Source organism: Rhea pennata, chromosome 31 (genome assembly GCF_028389875.1).
Source record: "Rhea pennata isolate bPtePen1 chromosome 31, bPtePen1.pri, whole genome shotgun sequence".
NCBI lineage: Eukaryota > Metazoa > Chordata > Aves > Rheiformes > Rheidae > Rhea > Rhea pennata.
The window spans coordinates 1411450-1431526 of record NC_084693.1 but is presented as its reverse complement, the minus strand read 5'-3'; the positions used below and the strand labels follow the sequence as shown (position 1 = coordinate 1431526).

At 64.7% G+C, this 20077-nt stretch overlaps 5 protein-coding genes across 8 annotated transcripts; 1 reads left to right on the top strand and 4 right to left on the bottom strand.

Moving 5' to 3' along the window:
• Positions 1-625: 625 nt before the first annotated feature.
• On the bottom strand, positions 626-4825 carry ISG20L2 (interferon stimulated exonuclease gene 20 like 2). Of its 3 annotated transcripts, XM_062597887.1 has the most exons (4): positions 4730-4825; positions 3183-3925; positions 2534-2734; positions 626-1966 (listed from the first exon to the last, which is right to left on the bottom strand). In XM_062597887.1, exons 2-4 carry the CDS (start codon positions 3792-3794, stop codon positions 1853-1855), a joined length of 927 nt encoding a protein of 308 aa, XP_062453871.1. In that variant the 5' UTR covers positions 3795-3925; positions 4730-4825; the 3' UTR covers positions 626-1852. The 3 variants fall into 3 exon arrangements, with proteins under 3 accessions (XP_062453871.1, XP_062453869.1, XP_062453870.1); XM_062597885.1 differs by having other exon boundaries at positions 1879-2734; XM_062597886.1 differs by lacking the exon at positions 4730-4825 and adding an exon at positions 4647-4676 and having other exon boundaries at positions 1879-2734.
• Positions 4826-5002: 177 nt separating this feature from the next.
• Positions 5003-7921, top strand: METTL25B (methyltransferase like 25B). Its single transcript, XM_062598103.1, has 7 exons — positions 5003-5604; positions 5685-6029; positions 6103-6165; positions 6264-6407; positions 6497-7014; positions 7094-7281; positions 7349-7921. Exons 1-7 carry the CDS (start codon positions 5440-5442, stop codon positions 7582-7584), a joined length of 1659 nt encoding a protein of 552 aa, XP_062454087.1. The 5' UTR covers positions 5003-5439; the 3' UTR covers positions 7585-7921.
• On the bottom strand, positions 7869-10375 carry MRPL24 (mitochondrial ribosomal protein L24). Its single transcript, XM_062598104.1, has 6 exons — positions 10296-10375; positions 9122-9319; positions 8916-9011; positions 8654-8757; positions 8419-8549; positions 7869-8300 (listed from the first exon to the last, which is right to left on the bottom strand). Exons 2-6 carry the CDS (start codon positions 9302-9304, stop codon positions 8164-8166), a joined length of 651 nt encoding a protein of 216 aa, XP_062454088.1. The 5' UTR covers positions 9305-9319; positions 10296-10375; the 3' UTR covers positions 7869-8163.
• A 431-nt stretch (positions 10376-10806) lies between these two features.
• Positions 10807-18406, bottom strand: HDGF (heparin binding growth factor). Of its 2 annotated transcripts, none has more exons than XM_062597752.1 (6): positions 18124-18406; positions 12157-12233; positions 11930-12068; positions 11637-11819; positions 11346-11537; positions 10807-11162 (listed from the first exon to the last, which is right to left on the bottom strand). In XM_062597752.1, exons 1-6 carry the CDS (start codon positions 18208-18210, stop codon positions 11136-11138), a joined length of 705 nt encoding a protein of 234 aa, XP_062453736.1. In that variant the 5' UTR covers positions 18211-18406; the 3' UTR covers positions 10807-11135. The 2 variants fall into 2 exon arrangements, with proteins under 2 accessions (XP_062453736.1, XP_062453735.1); XM_062597751.1 differs by having other exon boundaries at positions 11326-11537; positions 18124-18402.
• On the bottom strand, positions 12227-15945 carry LOC134152413 (uncharacterized). The gene is made up of 2 exons (XM_062597750.1): positions 12411-15945; positions 12227-12306 (listed from the first exon to the last, which is right to left on the bottom strand). The coding sequence occupies exon 1, from the start codon at positions 14947-14949 to the stop codon at positions 13948-13950; it is 1002 nt and encodes a 333-aa protein (XP_062453734.1). The 5' UTR covers positions 14950-15945; the 3' UTR covers positions 12227-12306; positions 12411-13947.
• Positions 18407-20077: the final 1671 nt, after the last annotated feature.

Below are 20077 nucleotides of genomic sequence, written 5' to 3'. Positions count from 1 at the left end.
CGGGGACGGACCCCTCGCCTGGCTGTTTCGCCGCTGCATCCGAGGCACGCGGGGCCGCGAGGCTGAAGCAGATCCGGCGCCTGGAATTGCGATCAGCCGCAGCCGAGGCCGTGCAGCCTCGGGGTCAGGGGCTGCTCATCCGCGGTGAGGGGCTCTGCTCCCCCCACCCAGGGCCAGGAAAACGGGGAGACAGCTCCTGCCCGCTGCCCCCCTGCTCCTCATCCCCCACCCGGCCTGTTTTGGACACGGATGTCGCAGAGGTCTAATGCCAGGACGCGGCTTGGTGCCTGCCCTGCCGCAACCCCTTCGCCGGGCCCCCCTCCCAAACAGCTTTGATTTCAAACAACAGCAGCAAGAGCTCTCGCGCGGAGCCCGAAACGCGGAGGAGACGTGGGAATGGCCAGCGCCCAGCCAGCGAGCGAAGGGGCAGCTCGCCCCGCGCAGACCCCCGGCTCACGCAGCGGCGCTCCGAGGGGCCGGCGCCACCCCGCTCTCCAGGCAGGGAGGGAGGGAGGGAGGGGACGGGCGCCGTCGCGCTGCTCCCCGCAGACGGCCGGCTCCTGAGCCGAACACCGCCCCCAGGCCCTCCTGCCCCTGCGTCATCGCCACCACAGAAAGGAAGGGCTCATTAATCATTGTTTTTAATGGGGGTTTTGAACATAAACATTTTACTTCAAAGTAGCTCCACCACGGGCCGAGACGGACGGTTCAAGAGGAACGTTCGAGAGTTGAAAAAGCAAATTGCACGTCGGTGTTCGGAGGCATCTGTGAAGGATTCCACGTCCCTGGAGCACGCTGGGCACCTCGGCACAGGCTGCCGGGAGAAAGCACCCCTCGGCGCCACGCCTGAGCTGATCCCCCACGCCCAGGCTCGTCCCAGGGCTCCGAGGTTGCAGCGGCACTTGCGCAAAGCGGAAAGCAGAATCCAAATCCCGACAGGCAGCAGCCACCCTGCTCTGCAACCAGAGCGGGGACTTTCCAATGCCACGGCAGGATCTGCTTTGTGCTCTCTGGGCACTGCCCACTCCCACGCCAGCTTCCGTGTCCCTGCCACAGCCGCAGCTCAGAGCTGTTTGGCAGTTATTGTCCTTGACCGAGGTAGTTTTGCAACATCCCCACTCAGCACCGGCGGAGAAATGAGATTTGCCCCGGGCCACACGCTGGCACTAAATGCCCCGGTAACTGCACTGCAGTCAACAGAATCCGTGCCCAGAGCAAGTCCAGCTGGCACAGCCCCAACGTCACACCCTGGCCAACGGCCCCTCTCTGCTGCTCGTGGCAGGGGCAGAGCTCCCCATCCGGCGAGGAACCCCCCTGCGGGGAGAGGGTAGGGGGCTGCTTCCCTGCGGGGATCCACGCCGTGCCCCCGGCCCCTCTCCTGCCTGCGCCGCACTTCCCCGCTGCCACCCACGGCACTGGCAACGAGGTGGCACCGCTCAGGAAAGGCCCTTCCCAGCAGCAGCCACGGCGCTGGGTTTGGGAACCCCAACGCTATCAGGGCCCCTCGATGGCACCAAGCTGTTCTGTGGGTGCAAGAGGCCCTAGACACCCCCCATGGGGGCACAGAATGGCCCCAGTCTAGAGGTAGCAGCTCTCCCCACGTCTTGGGTGGGAATAGAGAGCAAGCAGCACAGCGTAGCTGGGGGCATGGGGCACTGGCAGGGACAAGGGACAGTCCTGCTGCCTCCCAGCTATGATCCGGCCCCCATCCTACCATCTTTCCAGCTGCGCCACCTTGCCTAGACACCGCCCCCTCCACGCTGCTTTGCTCCATTGCTATTTCGCTCCATCCAGCGAGCTCTGGGCTCTGAGAGCCCAGAGCTTTGGGGCTCCGGCACCAGGCTGCGGCTGGTCACTCCTGCTCCGGGTTCAGCATCAGGTGTTGCTCCCACTCCGCTTCCACCACCTTGTACAGCTCCATGGTGGCCCTGGCATCCTCCACCGAGGAGTGGCCGCTCTTGCCAACCTGTCGGGGACAGAGATGACGGATTGGCACAGTCCAAGGATCCGCTGGGACACAGGCTGAGCAGGGCAAAGCCCCACCAACACTCAACCTGCTTGATAAGGGGTCAGGCTGAGGGACTCAGGGTCATTGCACCTGCTCCTGCAGCTGGTTTTCAGGGAAGGGGAAACTAACACACAAGGCGGGGGCCTGTGTTGCTCCAGGACCATCAGGAGTGACTGAACATTAATCCCTGAACCTTCCCCAGGAGGCAAAGCACCTCCAAGCACAGCCCAGCCAATGCAAACAAAGAGGGCTGGACCTCTCCCTGCTCCTGTCATGCCCCTGCCTGCTGTGACACCCCCAGGCCTTGCTGTTCCCCATGGCACAGGCTCGATCTTGTCCTCCCAGGACGGCAAGGCTCCCCAGCTTTCCTGGGAGTTTCTTGCTACGGCAGATGCTTCGCAGCGGCCCCCTGTGGCGGCTACCAAAATTGGAGAGGAGCCATCCCAGCACGGGATGAGCAGGGAGCTGGTTGGCGCAGGGTGAGCGGGGACACCCCGGCGTCAGACCGGGAGCTGCTGCCAATACCTGGATGTCTTTGTTCAGCAGCTGCTTGGCGAGGCGCTTCAGGGAGATCGACACATTCTCAGGAAAGCCGCCCTTTCGGTTCAGCAAGGGGATTTTGGACGTATCCCGGGTGAGCGATCGAGGGTGGAAGTACTTGAGCGCCTTGAAGTCGTTGCAGATGGCGTGGCCAACCACAATCTTCCCTGAGAGGATTTTCAGGATCTGAGAAGGAAGGAGAACAGGGGTTTACAGCAGGCTCAGGCCACCCTATCTCAGAACTGTCAGAGCCCAAATCACACAGGCATTAGAGGGATCCGCCGGGCGCTAACACACCACGCTGTGGTCACCCAAAACATCCGTATCGCCAGATGCCTACTCCACGCTCCATGAGGAGTCAGCGCCTCAAAGCAGAGCACGACACCGGCCCAGGCAGCGGGCCCCAGTGCTTAGTTTAAGCCACAGAGAAAAGCAGGTCGGTGCTAAAATGTAGGACTGAGCAGGAGCACTGAGGCATGAGGAGACGGGCACACAGGCAGCCCTCGCCCGAAGAGCCAAGTCCCCCACAGCCCATCAAACCTCCAAACGGTCCTAAGAGCCCATGGGACGGAAAGGATCCCCGCCCCGCGCCCCCCACCCCACGCCACGCAGCTCAGCGCCGCTGCGAGCGCACCTCTCGCTGGGCTTTGCCGAACGGGACGGCATTCGCCATGTGATGCCGCCGGATGCCGCTCCAGCGGGTGCGGTAGTCCACGATGGGGTTGGCCGGGCGGATGTACTGGTCGTACATGACGTCACCGTCGTAGCCGACGATGCTGCATCGGGCCAGGTCGCTGATGCGCCCGCCGGGCCCTGTGCCCACCATCTCACAGTCAATGGCCACCAGTTTGCTAGGCACGGCAGGGAGGAGAGGGGCACTTTTCTTTCCTTTAACTGAGGCACACGTTCCTTTGGGAAAACATGTCCTTTTGGAGCTCATGGAATTGTTCTGTGTAGCTGGGCTGGGCTGGGGATTATTTCCCTTGAGGCACGTTTTGGTCTGGTCCCTCCTGGCCACATCTGCAGCCTGCTGCTTCTTGGCATTCCTGCCCCAGGAGCCCGACTTCTTCTGAGAGCCTTTTCCTGCCTGCTGCTGGGCCGGCGGCAGCTGCTTTTGCTTCAGCACACCCTTCCTCTCCAGTAATCGGCGACGTTTCAGAAAGTTCTTGTGCTTTCGGTTGCCAGCCGTCCCCTTCTTGGAGGGCTCTGAGAGGCCAAAGTGCACATTAAGGATCAGATCTGACATGGTGGGCTCCAGCAAGATGGCTTACACATGGGGAACATGGGACGCAGCAGAGAGGGGATCCCCGTGGTGGAAGGGGGATTCCTGTGGCGGCTCCGGCCTCGCGGCAGTTCCAGCCTCACAGCCAGTTCTGTCTGCAGCACAGAGAGAGAGATCTCAGCACCCCTGTCCCCAGGCTGCCTCCAAGCTCGCTGCAGGCGCCTGGGGAAACCTCCCCTGTGCCAGGGCTGGGGCCACCTTGCTGCCAGCCCTCCCCGAGGTGGGAAACGTGTGTTTCTTACTAAGCTCCACTGCAAATCTCTTCAGCAGGTCAAAAGCCCTCCTCTCCTCCCTCAGCATGGCCCCTCACCCCAACATGGGCTCCCACTCCACTTCTTCCTCCCCAAAATGGGCCCTTCTTCCAAAGGGACTCACCCCAGATATGACCCCCAAAGAGTCCCCTTCCCCCACAGCCCCCACCCCACCTTCTCCACCCCAAAATGGCCCCACTCCCGAAAAGGATTCACCCCCAGATCGACCCCACAATGGGTTCTCACCTCCCCAGAGCCCATTCTGCCCTCCTCACCCCCAAACGGCCCCACTCCAGCAAAGGATTCACCCCAAAGCCGACCCCACAATGGGTTCTCACCTCCCCAGAGCCCATTCTGCCCTCCTCACCCCTAAATGGCCCCACTCCCGCAAAGAATTCACCCCAAAGCCGACCCCAAAATGGGTTCTCACCTCCCTAGAGACCATTCTGCCCTCCTCACCCCCAAATGGCCCCATTCCCCCACAGGATTCACCCCCAAACCGCCCCCAAAGTGCCCCCCCAGCGCCCACTCTGCCTCCCCACCCCAGGACAGGCCCTCGCCCTACCTTTTCACCCCAGAACGGGCTCCCCGCCCCACAGCGGCCACCCCAGATGGACCCCCCAAGGGCCCCGACCCCCCAGCGCCCACCTCGGCGCCCGCCGGCCCACCCGGAAGCGGAAGCCCCGTGCGGCCGCTCCGGGCACAGAGGAACACGCGCGAGCCGGCGCGGAGCCGGGCATGCGTCGCCCCCGCGCATGCGCACGAGCGCGGCACCAGGCGGAAGTGACGCCCTCCGTATGCGCCCGCGGCGGGCCCCGGCTGGGCGCATGCTCGGCGCGCAGCGCCGCTCCCGCATTTGGGAGCGGGTCTGCGCAGGCGCAGCGCCGAGGCGGGAACCATAGAGGGGCCAGGTGGTGAGCGGGCGCGGCGCGTGGCGGGCCGCTCTAGCCCTCCGGCGGAGGCGTGGAACGGGGGGCGGGGGGAGGCCTAGGTGGCGAAGAGGGTTCGACACGCGGTGCTGACATCACAGATGATGTCATGGCGGTGGCAGACCCTGGGGTGGCATCACAGCTTATTGCTGAGCCAGGGTGGGGGGAGAGGTGGCTTGAGCTACGGTGTGATGTCATGGTGCTTGTGATGGCACGGCCCCTGTGATGTCACAGCCCTTGTGATGTCATGGGCCCTGTTATGTCATAGTTGCTGTGATGCCATGGTGCCTGTGATGTCACAGGCCCTGTGATACCACGGCCTTTGTGATGTCACAGCCCTTGTGATATCGCAGCCCCTGTTTTGTCACAGTTGCTGGGAAGCCATGGTGCCTGTGATGTCACAGGGCCTGTGATGTCACAGCCGCCGTGATGTCACCCCCTTGCCGGGCTGCACGCCCCTCCCCGTCCCCTCCCTTCGCAGGTGCCGCCATGGCGGCCGCCCCCGCGGGGCCCCTGCGGCGGGAGCAGCAGCGGGCGGCGAGCATCGTCCGCGTCCTGGCGCTGTACCGGCCCCTGCTCGACGCCTACGTCATCGTGAGTGTCCCCGCGCCGCCGCCGCCGCCGCCGCCGCGGCTGCCCCCGCCGCTGCCTCACCCGCCCCGTGCCGCCCGCAGGAGTTTTTCGCCGAGGACCTGTGGGCCCGGCTGCCGCCGTCCTGGCAGGCGGCGCTGGCCGCCGTGCCGCCGCCGCGCCTGGCCGCCGCGCTGCTGGAGCCGCCCGGCCCCGCCGCCGCCGCCGCCGCCGCCGTGTGGCCGCTCTCCCTGCTGGCCTTCAAGGCGACGGCCCAGGCGCTGGCCTTCCCCCGCGCCCCGCCGCCCCACCGGCACCGGTACCGGCACCGGCACGGCGGCCGCCCGCCCGAGTTTCGGCGCAACCCCTGCCAGAGCGCCAGGCTGCACCCGCTGCTCCGCAAGCACGTCAAGCCCAAAAAGCAGCACGAGATCCGCCGCCTGGGCAAGGTGGGCGGGCGGCGGTGCCCCTCGGCCGGCCCCCCGGCGGGTCCCCCGGCCCCAGCCCTCCTCTCCCCCGCAGGTGGTGAAGCGGCTCAGCGAGGCGGCGGGCTGTGACCACGTGGTGGACGTGGGCTCGGGGCAGGTAGGACGGGGCGGCAGCGTGTGGTGGCGGTGGGGAACACACACACACACGCGCGCGGCTGCCCCCAGCCCCTCGCCGGCCGGCCCGTCCCCTCGCAGGGCCACCTCTCGCGCTTCCTGGCCTTCGGCCTCGGCTTGCCGGTCACCGCCGTGGAGGGCGACAGCCGCCTGGTCGAGGCGGCGAAGCGCTTTGATCAGGAGCTGCTGCAGGCGCTGGAGAAAGCGCAGGCGCGAGGCGCCGAGGTGAGGGGCTGGGGGCAGCGGGGAGGGGGCTGCCCCATGCCGCCCGAACACCCCCAGCGTAACCCGTCCTCTCCCTCCCTGCCACGCAGGTGCCGCTCTCCCCGCGGGGGCCACGCCACGTGGCTGGTCGCCTGGACCCCGGGGCTCCGTGGAGCCAGGAGCTGCTGCCCCCGGAGCCAGGACCCCCCGGCGGCGCCGGGAACCCGCTGGGGCCGCGGGGCCGGGAGCGGGTGCTGCTCACGGGGCTGCACGCCTGCGGGGACCTCAGCGTGGCCCTGCTCCGCCACTTCGTCCGCAGCCCCCACGTGGCCGCCGTGACCTCGGTGGCTTGCTGCTACATGAAGCTCTCCGCCGAGCCCCCGGCTTGCAGCTACCCGCTGAGCGCCTGGGTGGCGGGGCTGCCGGGCCACGCGCTCTCCTACAAGGCGCGCGAGGCGGCCTGCCACGCGCTGGAGGAGTACGCGGGGCGGCTGCGGGCCGACAGCGGTGCCCTGCGGACGCACTGCTACCGGGCGGTGCTGGAGACCCTCATCCGGGCGGCCGACCCCAGCAAGAAGTGCCTCGGGGTGCAGACGGTGAACAAGGCGCACGCGCTGAGCTTCCCCGAGTGAGTGCGGGCGAGGGGACACCCCCCACCCCCAAAAACGGCCCGCTCCACCCCGGCCTGACCCGCTTTGTCCCCGCAGGTACGCGCGGCTCGGGCTGCCCCGCGTGGGGCTGGACCCGGCCGCGCTGCCGCTGGACTCGGAGGCTGTGCAGACCATGCTGCGGCAGCAGCAGAAGGTGGTGGCCTTCTTCAGCCTGGCGCTGCTGCTGGCACCGCTGGTGGAGACCCTCATCCTCCTCGACCGCCTGCTCTACTTGCGGGAGCAAGGTGGGTGCCGGGGCCACGGCACACGAGCCCAGGGCGCTGCCGGCACTGACTCTGCCTCTCCCCACAGGTTTCCAGTGCGCCCTGATCCCCCTCTTCGACCCCCAGTTCTCCCCACGCAACCTTGTGCTGGTGGCCACCCGATGCCCCTTGGGCCCAGTGCTCTCAGCCCTGGACGAGGACAGTGGTGAGGACGAGGACAGCGGCGAGGACGAGGACAGCGGCGAGGACGTGGCCCTGCCGGGGGGATCGCCACCAGGCCGTCCCCAGGCACAGCCATCCACGGAGGGGCAAAGTCGGGGCTGAACTGCATCGCAGCAGCCAGGAAAGGCCGAACATCTTGGTTTTGGGCCTGGACCCGCTCCCTAGAGCGAGGCAGGCAGGACGCTGGCACGTTCCCCCTCAGCGCACCACCGTTGCTGCCGTTGCAGGAGTGCTCGGTCCCTGCGCTGGCTCCCTCAGAGCCTCGTGAGGTTATTTTGCCATGCTGCAACACCCTGTTGTACTGAAGCAGAGCGCCGTGCCCCCAAACCCATCACTCCTCCTGCGTGTCCAGGGACAGGAGGCAAAGGCTCGTGGAGGACAAGGGCTGCGAGATGCTGCTCAGGCCTCATCTTTATTACAATAAAGCTGATTTTCTACAGCACAGAGCTCAGACTGAGTGACCAGGGAGGGAATATGGGCTGGGTGCTGCAGGCAGGAGAACCAAGCCTGGGATACCCAGGAGTCCTGCCCTCTCCTAGCTTGTCTGGAAGTTGTCTCAAAAGCACTGCACGCCGTGGATGTGTAAAAGAAAGGGATGTCTTTACTGCAGGCTGCTGCCCAGGGGCACAGACCGCAACCCAGAGCAGGTTTCAGTTTTCCTTCTGTTCTCAACCAGGGCTGTTAATACCAGTAGGATTTCTTGGCCCTGCGTGTCTCCACAATGCCCATTGCATCCATGATCTCCTCTTCGAAGGTCTTTAGGGATGGCACGTACGTCTTGTCCAGTGCATCTTCCACTGACGTGTCCTTTGGGCCGTCTACTCAGAGTGAAGGGGATGGTACTGAGTGCCCGAGTGTTTTGGAGGGGCCAAACGACACCCTCAGCGAGGGCGAGCTGGCATCACCTCGAGCCGCAAGCCCCCTCTCGCCCCTCACCTATCCACTGCTCAGGGATGATGCCATCCCGGCGGCGGCGCTCGGGCGTGGGGATGATCCGGCCGCTACGCAGGGAGACGCGGACCCGCTCGCCCTCCTCCGTGTACCGCCACTCCACCTCCGTCGGCTTCCTGGTGCGAGGGAGCACAGGGGTTGGTGCCGGGATGCAGCCACGGCTCCCTTGCCCACCCGGCCCACAGTGCAGAGGGCGACCCGGCTCTGCCGCGGCAGTTACCTGTCCTCAGGGTCCACCAGGGAGATCTGGCTGAGCAGCAGTGGTGCTTCGCTGGCAATGTATGTCCCAGGGTACTTGGCTGCTCTGTTGATGTAGCGGTAATGCTGGGGGACAGCAAGCTGGTTACGGACACCCTGCGCAGGCCTGCGCCCCTCTGGGCACCTCAAACATGCACACGACGCATTGGGGCCGCTCACGACCCCTGTCGAGACGAAGGCCTGGCCAGAGCCCCGTCATCACAGCGGGGGTGTTCAAACCTCACCGTGTTCAAGCCTTCCACAACAACCCAGTTGCGAGCTCGCACCACCTGGGTCACCTTCGCTTGCTTCCCTGCATCCTTCCCGGTCAGGACTTGGACCTGGTACCAAGACAGGCAAGTCAGAGGTGGCAGGGAGGGCTCCAGGCCAAGCGACCCGGCTCAGGCCACCTCCTCAAGGAGCCTCGGGCAGACACTGTGGGGCAACTCACCGTGTCGCCCTGAAACACCTTCCAGTCATCCTCGCTGATGGGCTCCACGAAGATCTTCTTGCGCCGACGCCCCGGAGGGTTTCTCTGCTGGGCTGCGGCCGACTCGGGGGGCCAGGTGCCGTGGCGGTAGTCGTGCGGTAGCTTCAGCCGGGCCGCCATGGGCAGCAGGGCCGAGAGGCGCATGGCGGCGGGTGCAGGCTGGGCCGGGGGTGCCCAGGCATCAGGGCGGGGACCCAGGAGTCCTGCAGAGCCCCCTGCCCCCATCCCTTGCAGTGCTCCCCCCTAAAAGGGGGCCCAGGAGTCCTGCAGAACCCCCTGCCCCCATCCCTTGCAGTGCCCCCCCTAAAAAGGGGCCCAGGCGTCCTGCAGAGCCCCCTGCCCCCATCCCTTGCAGTGCTCCCCCCTAAAAGGGGGCCCAGGAGTCCTGCAGAGCCCCCTGCCCCCATCCCTTGCAGTGCTCCCCCCTAAAAAGGGGCCCAGGCGTCCTGCAGAGCCCCCTGCCCCCATCCCTTGCAGTGCTCCCCCCTAAAAAGGGGCCCAGGCGTCCTGCAGAGCCCCCTGCCCCCATCCCTTGCAGTGCCCCCCCTAAAAAGGGGCCCAGGCGTCCTGCAGAGCCCCCTGCCCCCATCCCTTGCAGTGCTCCCCCCTAAAAAGGGGCCCAGGCGTCCTGCAGAGCCCCCTGCCCCCATCCCTTGCAGTGCCCCCCCTAAAAGGGGGCCCAGGCGTCCTGCAGAGCCCCCTGCCCCCATCCCTTGCAGTGCTCCCCCCTAAAAGGGGGCCCAGGAGTCCTGCAGAGCCCCCTGCCCCCATCCCTTGCAGTGCTCCCTCCTAAAAGGGGGCCCAGGAGTCCTGCAGAGCCCCCTGCCCCCATCCCTTGCAGTGCTCCCTCCTAAAAGGGGGCCCAGGAGTCCTGCAGAGCCCCCTGCCCCCATCCCTTGCAGTGCTCCCCCCTAAAAAGGGGCCCAGGCGTCCTGCAGAGCCCCCTGCCCCCATCCCTTGCAGTGTCCCCCCCCCCAAAGGGGCCCAGGCGTCCTGCAGAGCCCCCTGCCCCCATCCCTTGCAGTGTCCCCCCCCCCAAAGGGACCCAGGCGTCCTGCAGAGCCCCTCTCCCTCCCCAGGAAGGGGGCCCAGGCGCCCTGTCGCGCTCCCCGACCACCCCCCGGGCCCCTCTCACCTCGCCGTCCCCCGGCCTCCGCCGCGCCTCGCACGCCGCGGAGGGAGGGGGAAGCGCTGCATGCCGGGACGTGTAGTCCCGCGGTGGAGCTGCCGCAAAGCACCCTGGGAGTTGTAGTCCCTCCCCCACGAACTCGCGCCCTAACGCAATGCACCCTGGGAGCGGCCACCAGTGGGTCAACCCTCCCCGCCATAGGAACGTGCCGGGCGCGGCGGGGCTGCCGCGGGGCACGCCGGGAGTTGTAGTCCGGCGGCGGGGCTGGCGCCAGGCCCGGGCTCCATTTTCTGCTCAGTTACCCCCTGGGGAAGGGCCCGGCCGCGCGCTCTCCCTTGCCCACAAAAACATCGTTTTTCACAGCAGCTTTCCCTCTAAAAAAACGTGCCCCCCCCCATCTCCCTCCCCTCCTCGGGCTCCCCCGGGAAGGGCCCACCCGCCGAGCCCCCCCCTTGGGAAGGGCCGGAGCCCCCGGGGGGGAGGGGGGCCCGGGACCGACACGCCAGGGCGGAAGCGCTTTAAAAAGGCATGAATCGCTTTTTTTATTTCAAATCAACTGATCAGCCCCCTAGAAATCACTAATACAAAGCATGCGCCCTGCGACAGCGGGGCCGGGAGATGCGGGTCGGTTCAGGGGTTCGTGTTTTACCGGGTTTCTCTTCATTTCTCTTTTTTATTTCCTTTTTTGGTTTGTTTTGTTTTTCTTCTTTTTTTTTTCTTTTTTTTTTCTTTTTTTCCTCTCCTCGGTTTGTTTCTCGTTTGCCGGAGTCGCGGACGTCACGAGCTGACGAGGGCGAGACGGTTCAGCACCCGGGGAGCCCAGCGGGGAAGGAGCAGGCCGGGAGATCAGCTCGCCGGGGAGGCCGCTACGGGCTGCAAGAGCCGAGAAGAGACGCGGACGCTGGGTTACGGCCGTGCTGCGCGGAGGCACGGCCCCCCCGGACCCCGTTTGGTAGAGGAAGGGGGGCAGGAAGCAGCCCGGCTCTCCAGGGCTGGGGGCTGAGGCGCCCCACGCCAGCCCCGCCACCGCCCTCACCTCTCCTTGTGGTCTCTGACCTCCTCCGCGCCCGCCTTGTCTTTGCCCTCTTGCTTGGTTTCGTTGGCGTCCGGCGCGCCGGCGGCGTCGCTGTTCTTCTCCTTCTCCCCTTCGGTCGGGTTGGGCTTCTGCTCCTCCTTGGGGGCTTCTTCGTTGTCTACTTTCTTCTCGCCTTCCTGTCCCTCCGCCTCCTTGGTGCGTTTGGGGGAGTCCTAAAGGGAAAAATCTCGGCTCAGCCCATCCCTGTCCCTCCCCCCCAGCGCTCCCCGGGGTACCCTCACAGCCCCCAGCCCTGCTGCCGCCCCCTGTACCTCCAAGGCATCTTCCGCTTTCCTCTTGATCCCGGCTTTCTCGTTCTTCTCCTTGGACTGCTCGTCAATCACCAGTTTGCCCTCCTCGTCACTGCTGCCCTCTGCGTTGCCCTTCTTCTCCCCATCGCCCTCGGGCTCCCGCTCCGGCTCAGTGTCCTCCACACAGGTCTTCTTCTGGGTGGGCTGTGGAGGGGGCACAGGGACTTACGGGGCGAACGGCTGGCCCGGCAGAGGAGGACAGCGGGAAGGAGCTGGCCAGGGAGGTGCATGGCGCTGCCGAGATGGTGACCCACCTGGTAGCCGGAGGCTTTGACGGTTGGGTTGTTCTCGATCTCCCACAAACCTTCACTGAACCCTTTCCTTTTGTTGGGTTTCCCAAACTTCTCCTTGCATTCTTCGTATGGGAAGAGGTCCTTGGGGCCCAGGAATGCCCTACTCAGGGAAGGGGGAAAGCAATGAGGTTCACCCACGGGCCCAGCAGACCCCATCTCCCGCACACACGCGCTGGCGCCCAACTCACGTTTCATGGGTCCCGAAGAAGAAGACTTGGTATTTATTGGAGGAGGATTTTACTGCAGCTTCTGGCATCTCGTCAATCTGGTGGACACAGACCCGTGTCAGAGCCGGGCAGGGGGGAGCCCCAGCTCCCATCCCGCTCCAAGCTGTGACCCTGAGCCAGGAAGGAACGGATTTAGTCCTCAGGAATTTACCCACCAGCCAGCAACGTCACGGGCAAAACTAACAGCTAAGAAAATAAGAACTATTGCTACTAACCCAGCATTAGGATGAGGCCAGTGGAGGAATTCCCTTTCTCCAGTCCGGCCCCAGTCCCCCAAAGCAAAGTCACATCCCCGTTTCCAAGCCGGTGACAGCATCCCGGGCACCACGAGAGGACGGGCGAGGACTGGCGCTGCCCTCTCCACCCCTAAGCTCTTGTCTAGACTGGCTCAGACATATTTAGCTCAGCAAATTTGTGGCCTGGGCCGCGTGCTAGAGGAATGCCGGCTGCAGAGGAACGACTGCAGCCGGAGATGCTCACGGGAGCCTCGGGCACTCACTCGGTTTGCCCGGATGGGAAGGGAAACATCAGCAAAGACGGACAACGCCGTGGGGCAACGCCAGCTGGCCCCACGCACCCCGTTTTCGCGCAAATTGGGAGGGGAATTCTCACGGCACCGCCAGGCCGGAGCGCACGGGGCTGGGACCACATGCGCCTGCAGCGGCGAGCCAGCACCCATCCTCGCCCCCGGCCCAGCCGGCAGGTGCCGTTTCGCTGAGCTCGAAGTGCGGATATTCCCTCCGCCCCACGCGGGAATAGAGCAAAAGCGGCTCCGGCTGCTCTTTATAGTTTCTAAAAATAACCCCCCATTTCAGCCAGCGCTAACGCAGCCATAAATTCCCCGAGAAAGCCTCAAAGGAAGGTAGAAGGAGCCTAGAGAGAAAGCAGGCGGGGGTCTCGGCGCGCGCGCAGCTTGTTGCTGGGTAGGAAGGTGAGAGAATAAACCCGCCAGCGCCGGGAGCTCGGCGCCCGGGTCCTGTTCCCAGCCTGCTGCTGACTCACGGCACGACCTTTGCTAAGTCACCGGCTTGCGAAGCCTCAGTTTCTCCACCAGGAAGAGCCGTGCTGGGCGGAAGAACCATGGGAGCATCGTGCCAGCAGCCAGGCTCACACAGGGCCACAAAGATTTTAATTTTTACTTTTTTCCCCCTTCCTCCAGGCAAAGGGTCGACTCGGCAGAAACGCAGCCCCAGCCAGCCGGGAACAATCTGCAAAGTCAACGTCAAATCTGGCAAAGGGCTGCTGCCAAATTAATTCCCGTAGCTGGAAAAAATATAAAGCTTTTGTCCTGAGATATCCAAAAACAAGTCGGCGCTGCTGTGCTGGGTCAGGGTGGCCGCAGGGCTCCCGTGCCCGGTGGTCATGGCCCTCTGGGCAGCCAGGGAGGCCACGATGCCTGGCTGAGGGGCTCCAGGCAGGGGCTCCACGGTGGACATGGTGGCCCAGCTATGGCCACCAGCTTGGAGACACGCAGGCGAGAGCCACCTCTGCGCCAGCCCCGCGTTAACGATTAGCTCTGTGCTGCTGCAGCCTTTGCAGCCTGCTGGGGCAACGCTGCCAGGCTGGACCCTGGTCTGGCTCTGTTTTGCAAGGGGAGCAGGAGTCGGGGCAGGGACGAGGCCAGAGGGGCCGGGGGACAGTTCCTGCCGATGCAAAGGCTGGTGCCCGGCGGGGCTGGCGCCTCGCCTTGTCGGAGCCGGCAGCAGGAGCTCCTTCCCCGGACAGCCAGGCCTGAACGGAGGAGAAAATGAGTCAGAGCGGTGGCCAGCCAGCTCTGGCTCCCGGCGAGCCCGCGGGAAAGGCGGCTCTCCGGGTGGCGATTTCCTGAGCTCGCTCCCAGCAGGCGCAGCCGGATGATGCGCCCAAAACGCCGGCAGCCCGCGCAGGGCCCCGCGGTCTGCACCGCTGGGATGGCGGCAGGCGTCCAGCGCCCCGCGGACAGCCTCTTATCTGGCTGCTCTTCACCCAAACCTCCGTCTTCCTAGGAGAAGATGGATGCAGCATCTCTATCGGCCCGGGCAGACGGGGAAACAGGGGCAGGGCGAGATAATGGGACGGGACCGAGACACCCTGCGACAGGGCGCCAATAGGCACAGCAGCACGGGCAGGCGCTGTTAGGGGCTGGAAAAGCCGTCGGGGGGAAAAAAATGAAGCCCTCAGGGTTATGCCATAGCAGGGCCTGCCAGCAAGGCTGCGCTCGAGGCACAAGCCGAAAGCTGGGGTTTGTCCGTCCCTGCCATGGGCTGAAGAGGTGGCAAGGGCATGTGTGCACGTCGCCGTTCGGTGGCCACCTCCTGCGAGCGGCTCTCGGCCCGGAAAAGGGGGTGCTGCGGCTGCCAGCTGGGAAGCTGCGGGCTGAAACGGGGGTCTGGGAACAAGAGCGAGGCCGGGACAGGCTCCCTGGGAGGGCCAGCGTGGGCGCCCAGTGGGGACGCGGACTCTGCACCCAGCCTCCGCGCTTGAACTTTGCAACGGGTGCCTGGAGCAACGCGGGGCTGGGAGCAGGGCCGGGAGCGAGGCGCTGCTGGCCCCCCGGCTCGGCGGATTAATCCCCGTGGGCCGGACGCAGTGGCCACGATTACAGGGCAGAGCCCAGCGGCACCTCGCCCCGCACCGGGCAGCCCTGGCCCGCCGTGCCGTAGCCAGTAGTTGTTTTAGACGATGGCAAAGGCGGCATGCAGGATCCAGCACAGCAGCGAGGAGCCCTCCAAAGCTCATCCCATCCCTGCCAAAGCACCCCAAAGCGCCCGGCATTGGGAGCACGAGACCCCCAGGGACCAGGATCCCAATACCGGGATCCCAATACCGGGATCCCCCTGGCACTCCCGGCCCTGCAGCCGTGCAACACCCTTCCCTCCCGGCTGCAATTAAGACGGGCTGCGGATCCGGCAGCAGCGGGCAGGCGATGGCTCTCGGACCAGACCGCACTGGCGAGCCCGCAGGGCCGGAGCGGCACGGACGCCAGCCCGGGCTCTACGCTCACGTCCCCAGTAGCTCAGAAAGACAGAAAAAGAGACCAAGGGAGAGGAGGCTTCGCATGCGAGGCGCCCGGCCGAGCCTCGGGGAAGCCCAGTTCCAATTCCAGCCTCCTTTCCCCGCTTTGTGCCTCAGTTTCCCCTCCAGGTTCAGCCTCTTGGCAGAGCGGGAGCCGTTGGGGGCTGCCCTCAGCATGCTCAGTGCAACGGGCTCAGGCAACAGGTAAAATAACCCAGGGGGGTGAGCAGGAGAGCTCGCAGGCGTCCCCGGAGGCACTCACCAGGTAAATAACCCCAGTCTCCCAGCGCTCTCACCGCTCTTTCCCCTCCCTTTATCCACTTGGCTTGTCATTGCTTTCCATGGCGGCCACACCTGGTTCATATTCCGGGAGTCGGAAACAAAATCTCTCGGCAAACGCCAAGCATGGCCGGGGATAAGGTTTCATCAGAGCACCTGGTTAGTCATGGGCGAACCCAGCCCGGCTCGCGCAAGCACAGGATGGGATTAGTCACCGGAGGACGGGCAGGGGGATTCGGTCCCCGTGGATGCCCCGGATGCCAGGGTGCCCAGCCGGGCTCGGCGTTTGCCCTGCACCTTGCCCCCTCCCCCCCCCGCTTGGCTCTCTGTCCTGCCACGATACGAGGGGTTTTGGGGGGAAAGCGGGGCTCCAACAGGGCTGGGGTGGAAATGCGCCGGCCACGCTCCCAGGGATCCCTCCGGCTCCTCCACGCCAGGGGAGGGGGGGCGGGGGGGGAGGCCGCTTTCAAGCGGGAGACCAGAGCCAAATCCCGCCGCCTCCCCACCCCCTCTGCGGCCTCGCCGCCAAAAAACCTTATAAACCAAACAAAAGTCCGTGCAGCCCAGCACAGGGCAGGCGGGGGGGCAGGGGGCTGCAGGAGAGGGGGTCTCGGCCCCTGCTGCCCGCCACAACCCCCTCCCGGCCCCGTTTCGGAGGGATTTGCGGCCGGGCCGGTCTCCCGCCGCTGCAGCCGGGAGGGAGGGCGAAGGTGGGGGCAGCGGGAGGCCCGTGGGAGGGGAGGGGAGGGGGAAACACTCCAAGGAAATTTTAAACTGCATCATCAACCGCTTAAAAATAACCGGCGACGGCTGCCGGAGCGCCAGCTTCCCCACGCCCCTCCGCCGCGGCCACCACGTCTTAAAGAGGCCGCCGGGAAGCAGCTCCGCACCTCCGCTCCGGGCGGGATGAGGCCCAAAAGGGCCTCGGCGAGCCCGGGGTGGGGGGGGGAAGGGGGTCGCGGCAGCAGCGGGTGCTGGAGGGCAGCTGGGAAACGTCCCCCCCGCTCCGATGCCGCGATGCCCCCTCCGGGACCCGGCGGCGTTCCCGGCCTCGGCGGCGTTCCCGGCCTCGGCGCCAGCACCCGGATGTCGGTTGCACACCTGCTCCCGGCAGCACCCGGCGCACAGGCGCGCCGGTGCCCGCCGCCTCCCTGCAGGCCTCCGGACCTGCCCCGTCTCTCCAAAGAGCTAAACAAACTGCATCGGTTTAATAAAAATAATAATAAATAGGAAAAAAGAAAAGAGGCTCCCGGCAAGTGCCGGCTCGTCGCGCAGCTCCCTCCGAAGCACCCTTTTGGCAGCCGGTCCCAAGCGAGACGCAAGGCCGCGGGGACCCGGCCGCAGCGCGGAGGGACCCGCTTATAAACCCAGCCGTCTGGAAAGGCGCGGGATGCTCCAAGGGGGATTTTGGGCGAGTCTCCCCGAAGAAGCTGGGGGATATTTCACAGCTCCGGCAAGGGGCGAAAAGCCAGGCACCGGCGCCCCCCCCTGCACCGCACGGCTTCACAGCCCCCCCGGGGATTTCCGCTCCCCCAAAAGTGGCACGGGGGCTGCGGGTGCCCCGAAACCTGGGAGCTGAGCGGAGCATCGTGCTGGGGGTCTGGGCGAGCAAGGGCAGCGTCCCCAGGCCAGCCGGACCCTGGGGGGACGCACGGGCCAGACCCTCGTGGGGGGCACCCGCCGGAGGCATCGATGTCGGGGCGCACGGTGGGTCCGGCAGAGCCACGCGGGCTCGGCTCGCCCTCCCGCCGGAGCCCGTTTCGGCGGTGCGCAGAAATACCCAGGAGCAAAAAAATCCGCAGGGACGGGCGGCAGGACTTGCGCTTGCACTCACGTATGAAATAAATAAATAGGAATACCGCTCGGAGGTCGCCGAGCTGTGGGCACAGGCCTGGCCAACTTGCGGCCCCACAAGGGACGAGCCCACGTGCTTGCAGAACTGCATCCCTATTTCCCGGGCTGAGCCCAGCGACCTCCCCGGGAAACTTTGCATTAACCGCACGCTTATTTAGCGAGGTGCAAAAAAAATAAAAAAAAAATAATAATTAAAAAAACCGCGATAAATGGGGGGAGAAAGAAGAAAGGAGGCAGCCGGGGGTGCAGCGCACACGTGTGCCCGGGCCCGCGGTGCCTCCGGCCGGGCCGTGCGTGATAAAGCTGCGACCGGCTGCGCGCACTGACTGCTAAAGCCGGCGTCGGCGAGCGAGCCCCGAGCGCAGCCCGCGGGGGTCTGCGCGCCCCCCGCCGCAGCGGCCGTGCCCCCGGCGCCCCCCCCCCCCGCCCCCCACTGCACCACCTGCCTCCTTGCTCCGCCTCAAACAGGAGGAAGAAAAAAAAATAATAATAATAATAAATAAACCGAGGGGAAGTCCAGCGCATTGTTTCCAAGCTCTCTCTCTGTGTGTGTATATACTAAAATAATAATAATAATAAAGTGCTGCCCGCCCCCCCCCGCCGTCTTTCCCCTGCACCCACCCCCCCTCCCCGGTGCATAATCCCCCCCGAAACTTTTCCACGCGCTCTCGGAGCCGCCGCGGCGCCGATTCCCTGGCGTTATATAAGGGGCGCCCAGAAAGTTGGATGCGGCGGAGAGGGGAGCGCGGGGCCCGGCCGCCCCCGGGGCCGCCCCCCCCCCCCGCCCCCGCGGCGCCTTACCCGGGCAGGCCAGTGCGGGTAGCCCTTCATCTTGGCAAACACCAGGTCCCCGCATTTGTATTCCTTCTGCCGGTTGGACCGGGACATCTTGGCTGGCGGCTCCTCCCGGCTGCCGGGCGCGGGGGGCGGGCAGGGGAGGAGGAGGAGGGAGGGAAAAGGGGGGGGGGAGGTGGAGGATGAAGTTTGGGAGCCAAAGCCCGGCGAGGATTAGCAAAAAAAAAAAAAAAAAAAAAAAAAGCAAAGAGGAGGAGGAGGAGGGGGAGGGAGCGGCGTGCGCGGCGCGGCGCGGCGAGCCCGGCGGGGCGGCGCGGAGCGGGGCGCGGGGCGGCGCGGAGCGGCGCGGCGCGGCCGAGGCGGGCCCCTGCCCCGTGCGGTTGTTTGTGTTTGAAAAATTCAGCCGCTGCCTCCCTCGCTCCCTCCCTCCTTCCCTCCCTCCCTCCCCGGCGCGGTGGATGCGCTCTGCGCCTCGGCAGCGATGCCTTGCGCGCACACGCGCAACCCCGCGGCCGCGCAGCGCTGCGCTGCGCCCCGCTGCGCGCCGCCGTCCCCGCGCGGGGCCGGTGGGGACGCGGGCGGCTGCTCCGCCGAGGGGCCGGGGAATGTTTTACACGGAGGATGCGGGATCCTGATCGTTGCCGGGGCACGGCGGGGGAGGGGAATTACCCAGCCGGGCTTGTCTGGTTGCAAAATAATATCTGTTTTTCGCCCCTTCCTTGTTACAACCGCATTTCCCTTGGTGCAAAACCCTCTAAACGTAAAAAAAAAAAAAAAAAAAAAAAAAAAAAAAAAAAAAAAAAAAAGTGTAAAAGTGTAACAGTTACAAGTGACTTCGGGGGACTGGCAGAGGACCTGGGAAACATAATCCCACCACCCTTGTTGCATAATCCCACCACCGTGGCTATACTAACAAGAACAGCCCTAGCCACGGCAATTTTTACCAGGGGGGAGGGAAAGGGGACACGGAGAAAGGAGGGGAAACCAGCTCCGTTTCCCTGTTGCAAAACGAGGTGTGGAAGTGGAAAGGGAGCTGGTACCAAAACAGTGCAATAATGTCCCAGCTGGGCGGCGGGGCGCACTGGAAAAGAGGGAGGCCAACTGGAATTTACCAACACTGAGCCCATCAGGGAGACGCGATAAACTCCGGGGACGAGAAGAAGATAAACAGCCAGGTAAATTTCAGTGAAAACCCTCCAAAGGGTAAAATTTCTCAAATACACACATATATGTGTATATATATGTGTATATATACACATATATATATATACTTAACAGTGCAACTGCCATTTCTGATAATATAGTCTGATTCCCCTATGCTGTAAATGGGTTAAAATTCAGGCCCTAATTTTGTGACGTTTTGCATGCATGCATCATTTTGTCACGGGCCGAACGCCACCGGGCCGGCGGCGCTCGTGCTGGTGGGCATCTCCAAGCGCGGGCTTTCTGCCCGTCTGCTGCTCCGTACAAAGCTCGCGTGCAGCTCTGCAGATCACGTCTCTTTTACTATTACGAGGCTTAGGGCCTGGAAACCTCTGGATGGGGGAACCAGCTCATCCACAGTGGGAACTGCTTTGACTTGCCTGTCCCCTTCCATAACGCTCCCCCCTCCCCCAAAATACTGGGGAATATGTCTGTCATCGCAAAGTGCACTCAACAACACATGCCCATCGATGAGCTCCAATACCAGAGGGCAAAGAGAAAGAACCAAAGATGTTTTCTTCAGAAATACCACGATCTGTAGAGCAGAAACCAGGCTGCAGAACGAGGGCCTGAAATACCAGGATTACTCACGGCGTGTGAAATTAAGCATGTAGGAAAATCTTTGCATGCCTGGGGAGGAGGCTCTGAGCAGCCCGAGCAGCCTTTGGAGCCTGCTGGGGGTTATGAGGTGACTAAGTTGACAGATGAGTAAACTGTCACCTTCGTCCGCTGTCCACCCCCAACACTGCTACTAAAT

Excerpts from the sequence above, each read along its gene's own strand:
- ISG20L2 (XM_062597885.1), bottom strand. The coding sequence starts at position 3,794 with ATGTCAGATCTGATCCTTAATGTGCACTTTGGCCTCTCAGAGCCCTCC. Across the intron at positions 2,735-3,182 it reads TCGGCAAAGCCCAGCGAGAG|ATCCTGAAAATCCTCTCAGG; the intron begins GTGCGCTCGCAG and ends CTTCCTTCTCAG.
- METTL25B (XM_062598103.1), top strand. The coding sequence starts at position 5,440 with ATGTCACCCCCTTGCCGGGCTGCACGCCCCTCCCCGTCCCCTCCCTTC. Across the intron at positions 5,605-5,684 it reads TGCTCGACGCCTACGTCATC|GAGTTTTTCGCCGAGGACCT; the intron begins GTGAGTGTCCCC and ends TGCCGCCCGCAG. Across the intron at positions 6,408-6,496 it reads CGCAGGCGCGAGGCGCCGAG|GTGCCGCTCTCCCCGCGGGG; the intron begins GTGAGGGGCTGG and ends CCTGCCACGCAG.
- MRPL24 (XM_062598104.1), bottom strand. The coding sequence starts at position 9,304 with ATGCGCCTCTCGGCCCTGCTGCCCATGGCGGCCCGGCTGAAGCTACCG. Across the intron at positions 8,550-8,653 it reads CTGGTGGACCCTGAGGACAG|GAAGCCGACGGAGGTGGAGT; the intron begins GTAACTGCCGCG and ends CCCTCGCACCAG. Across the intron at positions 8,301-8,418 it reads CATCCCTGAGCAGTGGATAG|ACGGCCCAAAGGACACGTCA; the intron begins GTGAGGGGCGAG and ends CACTCTGAGTAG.
- LOC134152413 (XM_062597750.1), bottom strand. The coding sequence starts at position 14,949 with ATGCCGGGCGCTTTGGGGTGCTTTGGCAGGGATGGGATGAGCTTTGGA.
- HDGF (XM_062597752.1), bottom strand. The coding sequence starts at position 18,210 with ATGTCCCGGTCCAACCGGCAGAAGGAATACAAATGCGGGGACCTGGTG. Across the intron at positions 11,820-11,929 it reads TCAAAGCCTCCGGCTACCAG|CCCACCCAGAAGAAGACCTG; the intron begins GTGGGTCACCAT and ends CCCCCTCCACAG. Across the intron at positions 11,538-11,636 it reads AAGCGGAAGATGCCTTGGAG|GACTCCCCCAAACGCACCAA; the intron begins GTACAGGGGGCG and ends TTTTCCCTTTAG.